Genomic DNA, 19,768 nt, shown 5'->3' with positions numbered 1-19,768 from the left:
CTTGACCCGTTCGCAGCCTTTTCCGCAGTCGTTTTTGACTCGTTCGTAGCCGCTTCTGACCCGTTCGTAGCCTCGTTCACAGACGTCTTTTGACCGATTGTAGGAGTTCTTGAGTTGTTTGTAACCTTGAGTGTAACCGTTAAGAACGTGTTCGTAGCCTCGTTCGCAGCCCTGCTTGAAATGCTGATAGCCTCGTTCGAAGCTGTTGCAGCTGCTAGGTCGGTCACTGCTACTGCCACTGCCACTCATTGTAGTTAGATAGCAGTTCGATAATTCTTCGTAGCTGTTCGATAATTGTTCGCAGCCGTTCGATAATCCTTCGTAGCTGTTCGATAACCGTTTGATAGCCGCTCCTAACCCGTTCACTGATACTCATTTAGGTTGATAGCTGTTTCTGAGTTAGCATTAACCGGGCGTTGAAGTTCGTTTAGCACAATCTGTATTGCTCGCACGTTATTCTCAAGCGAAGTAAGCTTCTCGCCTGATTTTTTCTGTCGATTCATTAATCTTTTAACGCAGGATTGCACGTACAATTTGTTGACGGCATCGGTGTCAGCCTCAGGTTGCGCTACACGGCAAATCTTACGCGACCTCGCATCGAAGTCTGTAACGACGCGACACAAAGCGTTTTCGTGCACATAACTTTTTACCAATCTATCCCAAGAGCCGTTTGTACCGGTTGCATTTCTTGAATCGAATAATCCAAATTTGTTGATAGGTATTTTTTTTCTGAAGTTTCGTAAAGTGTCACGCAACGCTGATCGACTGATTAGTTTTGTCGAGACACCATTTAATTTATAATAATTCCTGCTTCACGAAGTTCCTCGATGATCGACTGGATCTCGTTATCGTGAGCGTCGTGACCAGCTAAGCGCGAAGCGTTGAGCAATCGTAGCCGATCTACTAGTTCGTTGGGATCGTCCCAGTGCACGTAATCAATCATATTGTTGGTTAGCGTCATAGCGCGAAGCATAGATATCTCCCCTCCAGATTTTGTATTTTTCGATTCGAGCGACATCAACGGTGCAATTATATGTTTGTACTTGTACCCCCTGTTACCCTTCAAATGGCCCTGCGCATCATAATCGCGTCTATGCGCGTTCGTCACCAATAATATGCTCTTGTATTTTCCAAATCGTCCCCCCTCGTGTAAAGTTCATCATCGGGAATTCTCTTGAAGATCAACTCGTACAATCCTGGGGTTCCAATGTACCGCACGTCATCTATGATAATAGAGTCATCTTTGTTGATGTTGAATCATTTGTTGCCGAGTCGCATTTCATTCTTTCTGTCAAAATAGACTCCATACACATGATCAATCTCGTGATTTTTGTCGCCATTGAGCAAAGCGCCTATGTACTTTTGCCCAAGTGGTCCAAAGTACTCCCGCAACGTTTCTTGACCTTCTGACGTTTATAACTTGTTTCGAACAAACGATGATTCGAGCATGTTGCCCGAGGTTTCGAAAACATCTTCGTTTACGCTTGTTGGTGCGGCTAACGGCGTAGAAGCTATCGACGGTTCATACAGTAAAACGTCCGATCGTTTCCTTTTTTTCGGTGTCGCATCTTCCTCTTCCTCTTCCTCTACCTCCTCATCTTTAGCCTCTTCCTTCTAATCCTCCTTGTATCGCTTGATGGGTAAGATTTTAATCTTTGCGCTACTCTCCGACTTATTTTTCACCGCGAACGAGTTGTCGACAATCTTTTGCAACGGCTCGATAATAGGTTTAAAATGGGTCTTGACCGCGATATCGTCATCGATGTTACCGGTCTTCAAAGCGCGATGTTTCTTGCGGATCGATTCGCTCGTTTTCGCAATCTCCTTCGCCATCTTTTCACGCTCGCGAATATTATCGCTCCCAGCCATATCGATAGAGAGTGTTGAAAGCTCGCGTTTCACCCCTCACGACAGAATGTAGGCAACGACTAATCATTTTGTGGTATCGCAAACATGTTAAACCTGTTTCTGTATCGCTCGTTTATAAACAAGCTATCCTTATCTATCACGAGAAATCCATACTTTTGCTGCCAACAAGTACGACATAACTCACTGAAATCCTCGTATGACATGTCGGTATTCACGTGATCGTTGTACACGTGTTTCAAGTTGGTGCCATCCTGTTTAAACAAGATTAGCAGGTTCGCGTTGTCGCGTAAAAGATGTTTCGGTATTCTCGCGTATGTCTGGCAGAGATAGAAGCAATCGACGTTCGAGTGGCGTCCCATTGAGAAATATTCTCTTATTGTATTTTGTTTGTCGCACGCCACGTCATCGAAAACGAAAATCGAGTTTGGACGTGCTTCGCTCGGTGGAATGACGTCACTGTTATTGGAGAATGTAAAATAGCCGATTTCATCGATCGACGTTAATAAATTCTCCAGATATCGATATTTTGGCTGTTGCAGTGACTTTGAATACACGTACACATTTTCAAAGCGGACGCCGTGCGAGCTTTCTATCAAACTAATCAACACGTTAGTTTTACCGCAATTCGAGGGGCCGCAAACGATTGCGCGTATAGTATTCGGCAGCATCGTACCGTGTCTACGCATCTCCGTGTTGTCCCCCATCGAGCGTAATCTGGCGTCGTAATTTGTCACGCGTATCGCGGAAGGTTGTCGCACGAATTTTATTTTCCCACTTCCGATTCGGATCGCACGCCTGTCTATTTATAGCTGCGCGGAACTACAAAGTGTTCAGTAACGAAAAAATGTTTGTCCTGCTATCAAGTTCTTACGATATTCTCGATTTGAGTGCTGAACAGCTACAGTTTGTATCTAAAGCAGTTTTATTGCGAATGTGTGGCAATCACGTTCACTACGTGTGGGACAAACTTCCGGAATACATAAAGGCGGATTCGGAGGTTCAGACCTATCGTCGCTGTTTCGAACATTACAATCAACCGTGGCAACAAACGCACATTGACGGTCCAGCGCCAATGATAAAAGATTGTCGTGATTGTCAACGCAAATAAGTAAAAGTCTATTAAATCGTGCGATAAACTTGTTGTGAATGTCACAGCAAATAGGCAGAGGTCTATTAAAACGTGCGATAAACGCGCTTCCTATCGAATTGCATATTCCTGGATACCAGTTTTGCAGTCCGGACACGCGGCTAGAAAAACGATTGGATAGAGGTGATCGAGGTATCAACCCATTGGACGCAGCGTGTTGTGAACACGATATAGCGTACTTTCGGAGAAACGATCTTGCCGAAAGACACGCGGCGGATAGGATGCTCGCCAAAAAGGCGCAAACTCGCATCACTCCGAAAGATTCGTCTCTCGGTGAGAGAGCCGCAGCCACAGGTGTCTGAACAGCAATGAAAACCAAAACGAAGTTCGGTATGGGTCTAAAGTCGAAAACGAAGAAAAAGACGGTGAAAAAACGAATATTTCCGGTAGCGAAACCCGGGGGTGTATTACCGATTCTATCAGTGTTGGGCGCTCTCAGGTCTCTGATTGGTGGAGCGGCTGGTGTAGCAAAGATGGTGAACGATGTTACACAACGTCAGTTTCAAGAGCTGCTACGTTACAATCGCGCCATGGAAGGTCGCGGATTGTATCTCGCGCCATACAAATACGGACGAGGAGTCTCAATGAGAAAGAAGAAAAAAAAACGTCAAAGAGACGCTAAAAATGCCAGAGGGTGCAACTACCAACATACAATTGCTGCAACTAGCAAAACGTATGCACATTCCATAGTTTAGAGGTGTTTTTATGCGTAACTCATTACCGATCGGTGGTATATCGAAACGAGAGCGGCATCATAAATTTGGATAACGCTAAAGGCTCGGGTACTCACTGGGTAGCGTATGCAAAGAGGGGGAATCGAGCTATATATTTTGAAAGTTTTGGCAATCTTCGACTGCCGAATGAATTGGTGCGATATTTAAATGTGGCAAAAATAGATTATAATCACACATCCTATCAAACTTATCAAAACATCTGCGGACAATTGTGCTTGCAGTTTCTCCGAACGGTTGATGCACGCGAATTTAAAGACATACATTGCGCTATTTAACTTATTATTCGTTAAACAGTTTGGTCAACATGTCTATGACATTCACGCTGACTGGAAAAAGCAGCGTTCTTGCGGCAAACTACTTTCCCAACGTAGATTTAAGCAACGGTGAATACGAGCTTGGTCTAGCGGATTTTGAAAGTTATCACACGATATCGAACGTGAATTCCTCGAATAATAAATTTTACTTTGGCAAAGATGATGCGGAAATTACGAGGGATCGTACGAGCTGCAAGCGATACATGAATTTTTGAAACATACAATTTCACAAAAATGTTCGCAACACACAGTTCGTGATGGTGATAAAAAACACACTGTCGACGACGATGACTTTGAGGCTGGAGAATGGCCTATAGTGCTCCGCGCTAATTACAATACGATGAGGAGCGAGATCAAATGCGCCTGCAAATTAAATTCTAGCAAGCCTAACAATATTGGATCGCTGCTAGGATTCTCGAACCGTATACTGCAGCCGCGAAAATGGTACGAGTCGGACGTGCCGATTAACATTATCAACGTGAATATTATCCGCGTCGAATGTAATGTGACCGCGGGTGCGTACAATAACGGCAAACTTGTTCATACGATACACGAATTTTCACCGAGGGTACCACCAGGATATAAGATATCGGAAACATCGGCGCACATCATTTACCTACCGATCATCGTGCGGTGCATTACGGATTTAACGTTACGTGTTGTCGACCAGGAAGGACGATTACTCGATTTTCGAGGAGAAGAGATCAGCATTAGATTGCATGTACGGCGGCGGCAAAATTAGCGTGTGATGCTCGTGTTGAACGGATCGAAAGACGTGAGAGACAACACAATCTTTACGACGCCAGCGACAACAACATCGACATTTGCTAATATCCTCCAATCATCCGGCACTAAGAAAAAGAAATTGAACGCATCAAACGTTGCGTTTTTACAATCTTTGGGATTCGTGGTGCGAAACATTTGAACGATGACTACATTCTCAACATCGCGGACGAGCCAATCTTTGACGATCGCATCGTCAAGATTGAGACTCACTCCTATAACCCATCCGCCAACACAACGTTCGGACACAGTGATGAGATAAGAATACCCATACAACGACAGGATCTGTATACATTGCCGTACGAGAGTTTCTTATACATCGAGGGAGAATTAAAGATAAAAAAAACCAGCTGGCGGATCCAATGTGGTACTGCAAAATAATTGCGTTGCATTCATGTTTGACGAGATTCGATACGAACTCGATGGTGTAGAGATTGATCGGAATAGAAACGTGGGAATAACAAGTATGCTCAAAAACTATGTAACAATATCATCCGATAGAAGCGTGATTATGAGAAATGCTGGCTGGAGTGAGCCAACTATTGTGGATGGACACTTTAATTTTTGCGTACCGCTCTACATGTTATTGGGATTTTGCGAGGATTACAGATGCATAGTAATTAACGCTCGTCACGAGTTGATCTTAATACGATCGCGCAATGACAACAATTGTCTACTTGGAGCTTTGACGCTGGAGCCTGTGATCAACATATTCAAGATACAATGGCGAATGCCACATGTGTTGTTGAGTGAAATTAAAAAGCTGTCTATGCTGCGCGCTCTGGAAAGCGGACGCTACCTCAGCATGGGTTTTCGCTCGTGTGATCTGTACGAATTTCCGCTCTTGCAGCGTAAAACCAAACATTCGTGACCATTAAGACCGCGACTCAGCTGGAGAAACCACGATACGTTATCTTTGCTCTGCAGACAGGCCGGAAGAATGTTATGTCCGAGGATGCGAGTAAATTCGACGACTGTAAATTAACAAACGTGAAACTTTATCTGAACTCGGAATGTTATCCGTACGATGACATGAATCTGGATTTCGATAAAAACAGATGGTCGATTCTGTACGACACGTACGCGCGTTTCTGCAAAAACTATTACGGATACGAGTACCTCGAACCGAGTCTCACCGTCTCACTGTTTCTACAGTACGGTCCGTTTGTGATCATCGATTGTTCTCGACAAAACGAATCGGTCAAGAGTGCAACCGTGGATGTGCGATTAGAATTTGAGTGTAAGGAGAATGTGTCTAATAATACGACTGCGTACTGTCTCATCATACACGATCGCGTGATCCAGTACAACCCGTTGTGCGCAAAATTACCTAAGTGTTTGCGACAATAATTTAGAGAGAGGGGAAGCAGGATATAAAGCCGAGTGTTACGAGATGGTTGTCATTCTTCTTAACGGACGAAAAGAGATCTCATCATGTCTGTACCAACGTTTGTCGATTTGCAAGGATTTATCGTTTCGAATAAATTCATCGCAAAGGAGGTGGCGGTGCTGAGAAGAGGAACTGTTCTCGCACATTACATTTTTCGGAGTCCTATACCATGGCATCTCCTTACAAAATCCGAAAAGTGTCAAGCTTCATGGTTGATGGCGAATCATCATGGACTACAATGGGAGAATGGAATCGTTGCGTACAGCATGGCGAAACGATTGATTACAACAGCTGTAGTTGAAGAAGAAGATGATAAAATGCAGTGTATCGTATACGTTAAAGGATGCCAGAAACGAGAATGGCTTGCTAATATGCTGGACGACGATGCGAGAGAAAATTTAATCATTGAGACCTTGGATGCTGATTACGACGATATCGAATCTCTAAATAATCTAGATGTTAAAAATACTATACGATGTGGAAAACATGTTAAGAATTGCGCATTACAAAATGTATTCAAAATATTTAACTGGTGGTCGCAACGCAAGAAAGAATTGCAAGATTTGGAAAAATAAAATATTTAAACACTAATATGTTTTATTTCTTATTCCCCCTCCTCATTCCTTCCTTGCCTTACGAGTCATTTAAGAATTCTTTTTATCCGAGTATCGTCTCTCCTTTCTCCTAAAAATTTCAGAGCACTAAAGTATTCTAGAATCTCCCACCACATTTACCACTAATCTCCCCCCACTACTTTGAAAAAACGGGGTGTCACGTATATTTGATTCTTCATATTCGATTCTTCATACGGTCAGTGTTGCGTTAACCGTTCGTGAAAGTGGTCCCCTTTTGAAATCTGGAAATATGTACTACGTCAAAGAAGCAGTGGCGGCCCCAGCAGAAGCGTGAATAATTACGTACCGAGTCGTTATGAAACTCCTTCGTTTGAGAACAAATGTGACAAGTAAGTTTTTGTTTAACTTTTTTTTATTTTTTCACAAATTGTTTTTAAACTAATTTTTTTTTATTTTGTTTTTCTACAGCATTTCGTTGAAGCGTCGTGCGATTCGTATATTAAGTAGACGATACGCATTGACAACCACGGAATTCAAATTCCTTGAAATTGGTATCAACGTGGGTACACCGAGTTATGTGGAAATTGTCATAGGAGATCAACAAGGAAAGGAACTGGTATTATCTCTCGAAACGTGGAAGGGACTCTACGAGCAACGTCGCAATATTCACGATTTACTGCGAAAGGACTCTAAAGATACCTATAATTTTATAAGCGTTGGACCACTAACAGTGCGAGTTCATACGATTAACGATACTAAACTTATAAGTCTCGAATCTTTAAACGTACGCATGATGATGATTGAACCGACGTTACACCGTATGTTTGATCTCGATCAATGCATCGATGTAACCTTTGATCGATTGGTTAGAATCACCGAGACAGTCGATACTAAGTTTACACAATTCTCCAATATCGCGTCCACTATAAGGGATAATAAAGAAGTATCAAATGTAATACGCGCCAGCGACGCCTTCAATAAACATCAACTCGTCGATTGCGAACTGGTAGCTTTAGTTTTTAGTCACAATATGTAATAATAAAAAAAAATATAAAAGAGAAGAATAAAGTTTTTTTTTAAATTTAAATCATGATATACATATATTATTCGCACGCATTTCCCATCCGTGCTTCCTCGCACCCGTAAACAGTCCCAGTTCTCATACGTAGCTCGTTACGGGGGATGACGTCATGCTGGGAAGGGAGAATGCGAAGCTAGGGACCGCGAGAGAGTAAGCGCTAGGGAAGAAAGAGATAGCGCGAGGCGAAGGAGAGCGAGAGAGTAAACGCTAGGAAAGAAAGAGATAGCGCAAGACGAAGGAGTGCGAGAACGTAAACAGAATTTTTTTTATATTAAATATTAAGTTATATCTAATTATATCTAATATATGAAGGAAGAAGGATGGGATAGATGAAGGAAACGCAAGCAAGCAATTATATGTGTTTTAACATAATTTTTTTTATTTAAAAAGCATGTGTGTGTTTATTTACAAAAATCTGTGCGTGTGTGTGTGTGTGTGTGTGTGTGTGCGTGCGTGCGTGCGTGTGTGTGTGTGTGTGTGTGTGTGTGTGTGTGTGTGTGTGTGCGTGTGAATAAAAATAAAATAAAGTTAAAATCAGGGGAAGCAGGGATCTCTGAAACAGAAAAAGGAACATTTTTATTAGTATTTTAAAATATATTTAAAATTTGACCATATTATATATAGAGATACTTACAAATAGGGCTTCTTTCCGAATAGTCTGCGGAGGTCAAATATGTCCCCCTTTATGTGCACTATTTCTCGGCCACGGAAGCGATCATGCCATAAATCCTGCCATTCTTCGGCCTTCCTTCGATTAGCCCGCACCCAGCGCACATACTCCATGTGCGCTACGCTTATATATCCAGGGATCGGATTAGCACCTATTTCGAAAATCTATAAAAAAATATATAAATATTTTATAAATATATTTTATATAATATATTTATAAATATATTATAAATATATTATAAATAAAAAAGCGTATAAAAATAATAATAAAAACTACTTACATTTCCAAACAGGACCTCCAGTAGCGCCTGGAATAGGGCGCGGGCTAGATTTCGCGCTCTTCGAAGTGAGCAGCGGCGATGGTACCGGCGATGGTCGATCCATTCCGGAAGCCGTAGGTGACGGAATCCCGTCTCAAACGTCGCATGCATGAACGCAATAATTTGCGACATTTTCTTTGTTTGGACAAAATACGCTCACTCGTCAACAGTCAGATACTTTATGCCAGCTCCAGCGAGAGCTGAGTAACGTCTCGGTAAAAAGGGTAGGAGGTGAGCATGGCATAAAAGCTAACGTGAATTTTATGGAGTCCCCGGCTATAAATCAGTCATGCGTTTTTGTACCTTTAAAAACGGCCTGACCTGTTCGTCGCAGTGTCAACCAAAAATTTCTATTCTAAACTTTATGCCTGCTCCAGCGAAGGGACCGTGAAAGAGAGAGAGAGAGAGCCAACACCTAAAAGTTAGATAGTGCGAGGCGAAGGAGAGCGATAGGAAAGAAAGAGATAGCGCTACATTAGAAATAACGTAAGGTTTAGGGATCGTGAGAGAGCGAGGCGAAGGAGAGCGAGAGAATAAACGCTAGGAAAGAAAGAGATAACGCGAGGCGAAGGAGAGCGAGAGAGTAAGTGCTAGGAAAGAAAGAAAGAAATAGCGCGAGGCGAAGGAGAGCGAGAACGCAAACAGAAATTTTTTTTCTTTTTTCTTTTCTTTTTTTTTTTTTATAATTTTTTTCTTTTTTTCTTTTTATAACTTTCTTCTTTTTTTTTTTTTATTATTTTTTTCTTTTTATTATTTTTTTCTTTTTTTTCTTTTTATATTTTTTTTATATTAAATATTAAGTTATTATATCTAATTATATCTAGTATATGAAGGAAGAAGGATGGGATAGATGAAGGAAGCGCAAGCAAGCAATTATATGTATTTAACATAATTTTTTTTATTTAAAAAGTGTATGTGTGTTTATTTACAAAAATCTGTGCGTGCGTGCGTGCGTCGTACGTGCGTGCGTGCGTGTGTGTGTGTGTGAATTTAAAAATAAAAAAAAAGATATAAAAAAATATATAAAAGATTGCATGACGATGGTCGAGCGGTACGGCACGACGGCGACTGCTGCTGCGAGGCGCTGGAGGGGATGATGGCGGTGGTGGTGGCGTCCAGGTAGGGCTCCTGCATAACAGAAAAAAAAAATTTATTAATATTTTCATAATTTGAAAAAGAATACTTACACATCAAGGATTACTTACAATTACTGATCAGAATCAGTATCAGAATCTGGATCATTGTCGATGACATGTTGTAGATACAACATGTCATCGATAAGTTGACTTATTTCCCGATGGATTTCTTGTAACTGTTCAGGACATGCTTGCCGATTTCCGCCTGGTAAACAGCAATTCTCGCAAGGCTTTCCCCTTAGTCTGTTGTTTTCATTCGTCCATATATAACTTTGTAGTTTGAAGATCACTGTTGAGGAATTTTTTATGCTAAGTTCGCGATTTCGTTGAAACTTCACCACCGCATTCAATAGTTTTTCGGTCACCATTTTTCACAGCACTTAGTCCTAGCAAGTGTCTACAAAAGTTTATTGCTGCGCACAAAAACGGCACACACTACATGCTATTACTTGGCACAGTGTGTCCACAGTTATTGCACGAGTTCCAACCGTGATAAATATATTGTCCAGTTTCATGTTTATACACAATTTTACCTTGTGTATATGAATCTTGAACTTCAATGAAACACCCAGAACAAAATTTTTCACTATTTTCCTCGTCGTCATCGTACTTTTTCACTTCATAATAAAATATGATATTACACATTTCCTGCCGCTCGGTTATATTTCGTAAATCTTCACGCACTAACGGCACTACTTGCTCATTTAAATAGTCTTCCGGATCACTCTCATAATCAGAGTCAACCACTATTTCCACTTTTTCATCGCTGTCGTCGATGATAACCACATCTTCATTGTCTTCATTGTCTTCGATGACAATCACATCTTCTATATTCATTTTAGCACTAAATCGAAAGACACTCGACGACTGTTGAATACGTTTTAACGCGGAGACAGATTCTCAAATTCGAGCAGCCGAATGTTGGCGCTGATGCGTTGCATTCTTTCCTTAAAAATTATGGAAGATGTTTGCTCCTGTTTTATGGGAGATTTTCCGCGAGGGTGCAAAGCTGCCGAACGCCGGCGATTAAAATCTTTTTTTCCATAATGGCGCTGATGCGTTGCATTCTTTCCTTAAAATTATGGAAGATGTTTCGCTCTAGTTTTATGGGAGATTTTCCGCGAGGGTGCAAAGCTGCCGAACGTCGGCGCTTAAAATCCTAATGATATAATGACCATAAAATGATCATAAAATTAGAAAAAAACAGTTTTTGACTTCTAAAATGCCCCCGGCTATAAAATCAACCGCAAAGATAAACATCTACTTTCGAACGTGTGTAGGACCTTTCACTCCCCCACCCCACCCCCCTTTCCGTAACACCAGACCCCTCGCGCCTCCCAGATACCCCCGCCCCCGCAACCCCCTCGGCGCTCCATGGTTTAGAATCCCCACTATAACACTACTAATGATGTCAGCTATAAAAGAAATATCATTGAATTGATTTCTCTATCAATACTTAATATAACTATGTCAGGCTGAAAAACTTTTAATTTTGACAAAAATTTATTATTAATTGGCAATCTTTTACTAATTTCTTCAGCGGCAGTTACATAAAATTGTAAACAATTCTGTCTAACGTTTATAACTGTATCTGTGTGTCCTTCTTTAATTAATTCATTTAGGTATCTTCGCAATCAAATCCTAAATAAATTTCTTCTAAAAATTTTTGATTTTCTTTTTCATCAAATTTACTATAATTGCATAAACAATCCAAAAGCTTTAGTTTTTAAAAGTTTTTACAAACTGTGGTTAAAAATTGTAATGATTTTGGCTGCAATAAATATATTCTAGTTTCTACAGCTTGGAAAAATGCATTAAATGAATTTAAAAAATTCAATATATATTTTAAAAACAATAAATAAGCTTTTGTATCTATATTTTGCATTATAGACAATAAATATGTTCCGATCTTTGTCTTTTCGCTTACGGTATTTTCATTCAGAAATAGCTTGACAGTATTCCAAGACTCAATAAGTCTTTCAACACATGAGTGGTGAGAAAGCCACCGTGTATCAGACAATTTTAAAATTTTTCGGTTTGTTTCTTGAAAACATTCGCTGAATTCTTGATAAATAGCCGAACGTTTCGGACTAGAATTAATAAAATTTGTAAGTTTTTTTTATAAATTCCTCGCAATAATCGGGTATTTTAGCAAATGTGGCATGTGCAACAAATGCAGCCGAATGGCATGGACATGCAAGTGTTATTAAATTTGTACAAATTTCTTCTAATTTTTTTAAACGAAAGATGTTTACCTGTCATTACGGACGCATTGTCGCATGACACAAGGCAACAATATTTTAAAAAGGAATATTTAATTTCCATTTCATATTTAAATGCTTTAAATAATTTCTCTGCGCTGCAATCTTTGGCATCATTATTTATTAATTTTACTAATTGCGAGTGAATGTTTAATGTTTCCTGATCAACATACCGAACAAGAAACGTCATCCATTTTTCATTAGAAATATCAGACGTTTCGTCTATAAAAATTGAAAATTTAGTATTTTGAATGCTGTTAACAACACGATCCGTCTCAACTGGACATATCACATTTAAAATTATGTTAGTACATTTTGTTCGTCCCATACTCATATTTTTCAAAACATTATAATCTTTTACTATTTCTTGAAAAAGAGTCAGAATTTCATTTGCCGTTTGATACGATATATTTTTGTTCGAGATTAATGCAGCAAAGCGAATTTCTGCTATTTTCTTCCGCTCTTCAAATGACAAAAGAGATTCATTCATATTTATATCTTTATTGCATATTTGTTTCATTTTTTTTACACATTATTTGATGTTTTTTGGATTCTACGTGACGATAGAGCTGACACACTGCACCGGCAATAGACGTATTACAAAATGTGCAAAAAGATGAATTTATGTCATCCGATACTTCGCGTAGCCATGGTTTAAACAATTCGATGTCTAACCATTGTTGTTGAAAACGTTTTTTGGATATTGTTTTATTTAAATTTTTATTATCATTATTCGATAATACCGATGTGTTTTCTTTAATATTATTTTTATGACACGCAGAATCCGCATGTCTTAAAACGTGTGATGTACTACACGAAAAATTTCTATTGCACACAATACAATGGAAAAGGCTTTCATTTAATGATACTTTACGAATCCAAGATTTAAATCAGTCAACACTAAGCCAAGCTTCTGAAAAGTTTCAGTTAGTTCGCTTCTTTTTAATTATATCACACATTTTTACAGAACGTAAAGATTGGTAAAAGCTAAGACTGTAAGAATGAAAGAGATAAAAGATAAAAATTTTTGAACAGATATTTAACACAAGTACACGTATTACTACTTTACTTGCACTAAATAAAGTGACAAAGCAAAGGATATTACAATTGCGTGATAAAACAAATGCATCATAAATTTTTTATCGGTAATTCAGTGAATTATTACATTAGAAACATCATAGAACAAATACGCCACAAATTTTCAAACGGGAGATTTAGTCAATTCTAAGAAATTAAGATGTCATGATACGTTATATTATAACGCAGTCAGATGGCGCGCAGTGAATAAAAAGGATAAAAAGTAAATACATTATCAAATTAGAGGACGCATAGATGGCAATAAAGTTTTAAATGGCGGATCTGGAACTGTCATGTAAGTAATACATTAAATTATTTTTTATATTTTTTACGAAAAATTGTATGTGTAGACTACCAGACAATTATAAAAATATATATAAAAATGCAAATACATATAAATAAATAATAAATACATTTTTTTATAGAAGTTCTACAAAATTTAAAAGATATGTCCTTGCAATCTTTCACCGATGGAGCTGTTGATGCAACAATTGTTGCAACAACAAAAACTGCAACAACAACAACAATTGCAAGAACAGTTGCATTTGTTGCAACAGCAGCCGCAACAACCGGAGCTCCAAAAATTGGAGCAGGAAATAATGGAGCAGCCGCAAGAAGCGGAAAAGAATAAAGAAAGTATGTTCATTATGAAATATTTATTATTATAATATTTTAATTTATTTATGATTTACTTATATATATGTTTATTTGTTACAAAATGAGGATGTGGGTGCGGAAACTCTCACGCCCGTTGGTATGTCCAACGGGGACGAATCCCAGCTTTAAAATATGCGGATGTGAGGGACAGCCGAGGTGGCCGAGGAAGCGACCGAGACAGTCGGGGTGGGCCGAGGGGCCGCCCCATAATTAATAATTATTATTTTTAATAAAAAAACTATAATAATAATAATATAATATGTAATCAAAATAAAAATAATTAATTGATTAAATTGTAGAATTTATTTCGTAAACCAAAATTAATCAGATCTTATGCATAGAATATTTTATTTGTGTCAATTATTAACTTTTTATAAAAGTAAGTTTATTATATGTTGTATGTTTATACGTCTTACATGTTTATTACATATTGGTATAATACATGTTATAATTGTAAAAAAAATTATTGTATTAATATAAATATTATTTATTTTTTGAATAATTTTATATTGCGACATATGATCTCCTACTGTGATATTTATTCAATTTTGTATAAGAAATAGAAAAAACATATTTAGAACATTTAAACACAAGAAAATAATCTCGACTTTTACTAATTCTAAGTAAATACTAACAACTATCAACATTTATAAAACTTTAAAAACTGTTTTGAATATTTTTTGACTTTTTTTAAAGCTGGTTTGATTTTTTACCAGTAAATTTTAGGTTTAGCTGAAATTCGAGATTTTATAGTAACATATAACAAAAATTTTATAATATATTTATAAATATTTTAATATTTTCATAATATACTTAATATTTTATTAATATTTTTTTTAGGAATTGTTTTAAAGATATAATTTATAAAAAAAAAATATACAACAATTTTCATAGTGACTCTCACTAGTAATGTTTTATGGATTTTATGGAAGTCAAATTACAAAATATTATCGTTTTCAAATGATACAAGTCATCACTCAAAAGTTAAAAATCTGTCTTATGTAATAGAAGTAGGTATTTGGATTTTTAAATCAAACCAAACATTTTAAGAACACTGCAGCATTATTTGATTATATTATTAATTTGACAATTTTTAATTTAGAATAAAGAATTTTGCACTTTATAAAAGTAAGAGTGTCAAATGGGACATAGTACTCAGGGTTGTTATGTTTTAAACATTTAAGTTTAAAACAAATGTTTAAAATATGTTTTTAACATCTCAAATTAAACACAGTTTTGTTTTAAACATGTATAAAACAAATGTTTAAAACATAATTTTTTTAAATGTGTTTATTAAAACTATATTTACAAATTTTTGAAATTTAATTTTGAAACTTAAACTATTAAATTAATCATTTTAATTTGCATATGTGAATTTATTTTATATATGACATACACACACATCTAAGTATATATTAAATGCATAAATAAATGTAAACTAAAATTAATATAATATAAATTAATTAAACTATAATTTATGTAACCTGACAAAAATAGAGAAATCAATTTTATAATAAACGTAAAAAGAAATATTATTTCTAATCATCTTTAATTAAACTGTTTGAATTTAAAGTTCGCATAATAGATACTAGCTTGGACGCTTTTTCCGTTCCTAGCCTATTACGTATTTTAGTGTGAACTAAACCAAAAGTAGAAAATAATCTTTCAATTCCTGCAGAGGATGCAACAGTAGTATGCAGTTGCATAGATAGATCAAACATAGCATCATCATTTACGCTGCTTCGAAGAGCACACCACCATGATATCGGATTGACATTACTTATGTTTTGAATTGAAAATAAATATTTTCTATATGGTGAGCTTTGTGCTTGATATAAGATTATAAATGACATTGCTTCTGGATGATATGCAGCTGCATATTCTAATGCTTCCTGTATTTGATTCTGATTTAGTTTTTGGCCTTTGTAACGATGATCTAATAAGTTCGCTAAGTAATGAAATGGTGTCATTGCCATTTAAAGCGAGTTTTAAAACAATCTAATTCCAAATTACTAAAGTTTTCTTTTTCGACATTTTGCAATAAATCTATTCATATTTCAGTAGCCTCTCCAATAGAACACGTTTCTTTTTGAATTTTATCCAACGCATTTGAAATTTTTTGCAACTTAAATAAATATTTTTCTACATTATTTTTCAAATCAAGATTGTGAACTTTGGCATATATGTCTGTATCAATTGCAACACGGTTTTCTGTACATACTTTTACAAGAATATGCCAATTTTTTAAATACGATTCAAAACAATCGGACAAAGAATTCCAACGTACATCTATAAGTAAATTAAGAGAAATGCCGCCCGCTTGTTTACATTTAGCCGCTGGAAAATGAGTACATTTAAAATATTTTATAATTTTTTTTATCTCAACCTTTAGACCTGGCACATCTATATCTTTGTCTTTTGCCAATAAATTTAAAATATGTGCAGAACAACCGTATGTTATTATGTCTGGCATGCCTAAATCTTTGCACTCTGAGAGTTGATTTCGCATTTTACTCATGTTGCATTATCAGTTACAAAACTTTTAATAGAGCAACCAAATTTTTGGCAATTTTTGATTCCTGTTACCGCTAACTCTAATAAATAATTTGCAGTATGTCTATTTTTTTCTGTGTCAATTGTATCAATTAAATGAATATTTCCTTCTGATATGTCAGTTACTGAGATGCAAACAATTGGTTCAACATGAATATTACTCTAGCCATTCATAGCCATACATACTACTTTACTTTTCAATATTTTGTTTTATGGAAATATAAACCTCATCTAATAACTCGTTTGCAATTTCATGACGAGTTGGTGGCTTGTAACCCGGACGTAAAAGATTAATCATTTTTTTAAATTCTTTGTGTTCCACATGCCGAAACGATGAGTTTGTACTATATATAAATTTTGCAATTTGGAGATCAATATTTTTACTTTCAATTTTTGTAGTTCTTCTTACGAAAGAATCCAATTTAGTAGAGCTTGATATTCCTGAAGAAGTTGGAAAGCTTGATGACGCTGAAGATGATACAGTAATATTTCCAATAGAATCAGAAACTTTACTTCGTTTGTTCTGTGAATCTATAATTAAATTAGAAAATACATTGGAAATTGTATTACAAACACTTTTATATTTTTCAGTCAATTTAGTCAGTCATTAGAAAATATATGTAATTTATTTTTATAATGTGTATGTAATTTACTTTTATATAATTTAATTTTTCTATGATAATTTTATGATACTTTTAATGACAATAATATATAGTATTACTATTTTATTTTGTAATGCAATGTTGATATATGTATATACTTTACAACTTTGTCCTTCCGATTCATCATTATGATTATCGGTCGCTTCAAATTCATCGTCTTCTGCGTTTTTATTTATAGGATTACATTTCTCCTGTATATGCACCTTCATACGTGCTACTAAAGAGCACATTTCTATTTTACAGTGTTTGCATTTGGCTCTTATCGATTTGTCGTCCTCTTGCACTTTAATAAAATGTTGCCAAATTGCATTTTGTCGCCTACATAAAAGTAATGTAGAAAAATATTTATTTAAGTTGCAAAAAATTTCAAATGCGTTGGATAAAATTCAAAAAGAAACGTGTTCTATTGGAGAGGCTACTGAAATATGGATAGATTTATTGCAAAATATCGAAAAAGAAAACTTTAGTAATTTGGAATTAGATTGTTTTAAAACTCGCTTTAAATGGCAATGACACCATTTCATTACTTAGCGAACTTATTAGATCATCGTTACAAAGGCCAAAATCTAAATCAGAATCAAATACAGGAAGCATTAGAATATGCAGCTGCATATCATCCAGAAGCAATGTCATTTATAATCTTATATCAAGCACAAAGCTCACCATATAGAAAATATTTATTTTCAATTCAAAACATAAGTAATGTCAATCCGATATCATGGTGGTGTGCTCTTCGAAGCAGCGTAAATGATGATGCTATGTTTGATCTATCTATGCAACTGCATACTACTGTTGCATCTTCTGCAGAAATTGAAAGATTATTTTCTACTTTTGGTTTAGTTCACACTAAAATACGTAATAGGCTAGGAACGGAAAAAGCGTCCAAGCTAGTATCTATTATGCGAACTTTAAATTCAAACAATTCAATTAAAGATAATTAGAAATAATATTTCTTTTTACGCTTATTATAAAATTGATTTTTTTATTTTTGTCAGGTTACATAAATTATAGTTTAATTATAGTTTATATTATATTAATTTTAGTTTACATTTATTTATGCATTTAATACATACTTAAATGTTGTGTGTATGTCAAAGATAAAGTAAATTCACATATGCAAATTAAAATGATTAATTTAATAGTTTAAGTTTCAAAATTAAATTTCAAAAATCTGTAAATATAATCTTAAGAAAATTATGTGTGAAACATTTATTTTTATCTTAAATTTTAAGATGTATCTTTAAATTTAATTTTATTTCTTTATAAAGTTTCTTTAAAAAGTTAATCATTTTATGTATATGTTTTAAAATACGTTTTTCTTGTTTTAAACATGATTTTTTTTAACATTGTTTAAAACATGTTTAGAACATTATAAACATGTTTTAAACAAAAGAAACAGAATGTTTAGTTAAAAAAGAAAAAAACATATTTTTGACCAATCCTGATAGTACTATCTATATATATTTTTTGTGTTATTTATATTATTTATATATCTCATGAATCAAAATTCACTTTCGCTCGAAAATGTCAATTTATTGGAAAATAGGGAAATCGTTCTCTGAGTAATGAAATCTGTTTCATTCGAAAACGATATGACATCTAATAACATAACCCACTCGGCATGTAACATTGCCGAGATACTGAAACAATGACAGCAATATTTCAGAAATACTACATGCCGAGTGGGAAATTAGCATTAAAACAATTCCTTTTAAATATAAATAGAAATACACTAACCTTTTTCATCCAGCCTTTCCTGAAGGAAACTCTACGCTCGCTGGGATATAAATGTTTTTATTATGCACACGACTCATGTTTTTAATCACAAATCACTACACTAAATAATACTATTATGTAACACACGTAATTACACAAACACATTAATGTTTCTGTCAGCTCGTTATAACCAGTGATATCACGACTCTGCACTTTTAGTACATGCAAGAGTGATTGTCCGCGCACCGCGTACTAGATCAGATATCAGATGATCGCGTAAGGATATACACATATGCGCATGACTCGGCTTAATCGCGATACACATGTACTGATATCGCGCGTTTCTCTCTCTAAAAGAGATAGACCATAACAAATATATATGCCTTGAATTGAACTTTATTGTGAGTATAGTAATTGATTACAAAATTTATCTATATTGAAGAACAGAGAAGTATGCATAATTTTTTTATAATAATGTAGATATTTTCTGACTCGTGCATTAGAAGTTGACGTATGTCGTGTTGTCATTTAATCATGATACTCAGTACAAAAAATATAAATAGAAAGCTTATGAATCAATACAATTATGGGACATTTAATAAGTTATATGACATATTGGCATAAACCACACTAACGTACACCTTATAAATAACAAAGTTTAATTTTTAAATTTGTGAAATACTTTTTATCAAACATAAAATTTTGATAAATCATAAAACAAAAAATTTTTAAAAATTGTATGACTTTAACATACTTTCTGTTATTAATAATTTTAATGTTGTGTGTGTACATAATTATTATAAAAACGTTAAGTGTGTTCTATA

General features: G+C 35.5%; 1 protein-coding gene across 1 annotated transcript; it reads left to right on the top strand.

The window, feature by feature from the left end:
- Positions 1-6,281: 6,281 nt before the first annotated feature.
- Positions 6,282-7,848, top strand: LOC140663673 (uncharacterized). Its single transcript, XM_072888025.1, has 2 exons — positions 6,282-6,559; positions 7,281-7,848. Exons 1-2 carry the CDS (start codon positions 6,282-6,284, stop codon positions 7,846-7,848), a joined length of 846 nt encoding a protein of 281 aa, XP_072744126.1.
- The last annotated feature ends 11,920 nt before the right edge of the window (positions 7,849-19,768 follow it).

Source organism: Anoplolepis gracilipes, chromosome 3 (genome assembly GCF_047496725.1).
Source record: "Anoplolepis gracilipes chromosome 3, ASM4749672v1, whole genome shotgun sequence".
NCBI classification, from domain to species: Eukaryota; Metazoa; Arthropoda; class Insecta; order Hymenoptera; family Formicidae; genus Anoplolepis; species Anoplolepis gracilipes.
Note: the sequence above shows the minus strand (reverse complement) of the source record. Positions and strands in the feature narration are given on the sequence as shown.

Bases quoted from the DNA above. Each gene is read 5' to 3' on its own strand.
- LOC140663673 (XM_072888025.1), top strand. From the start codon at position 6,282: ATGTCTGTACCAACGTTTGTCGATTTGCAAGGATTTATCGTTTCGAAT. The intron at 6,560-7,280 runs GTGTATCGTATA...GTTTTTCTACAG, and splicing joins GAAGAAGATGATAAAATGCA to CATTTCGTTGAAGCGTCGTG.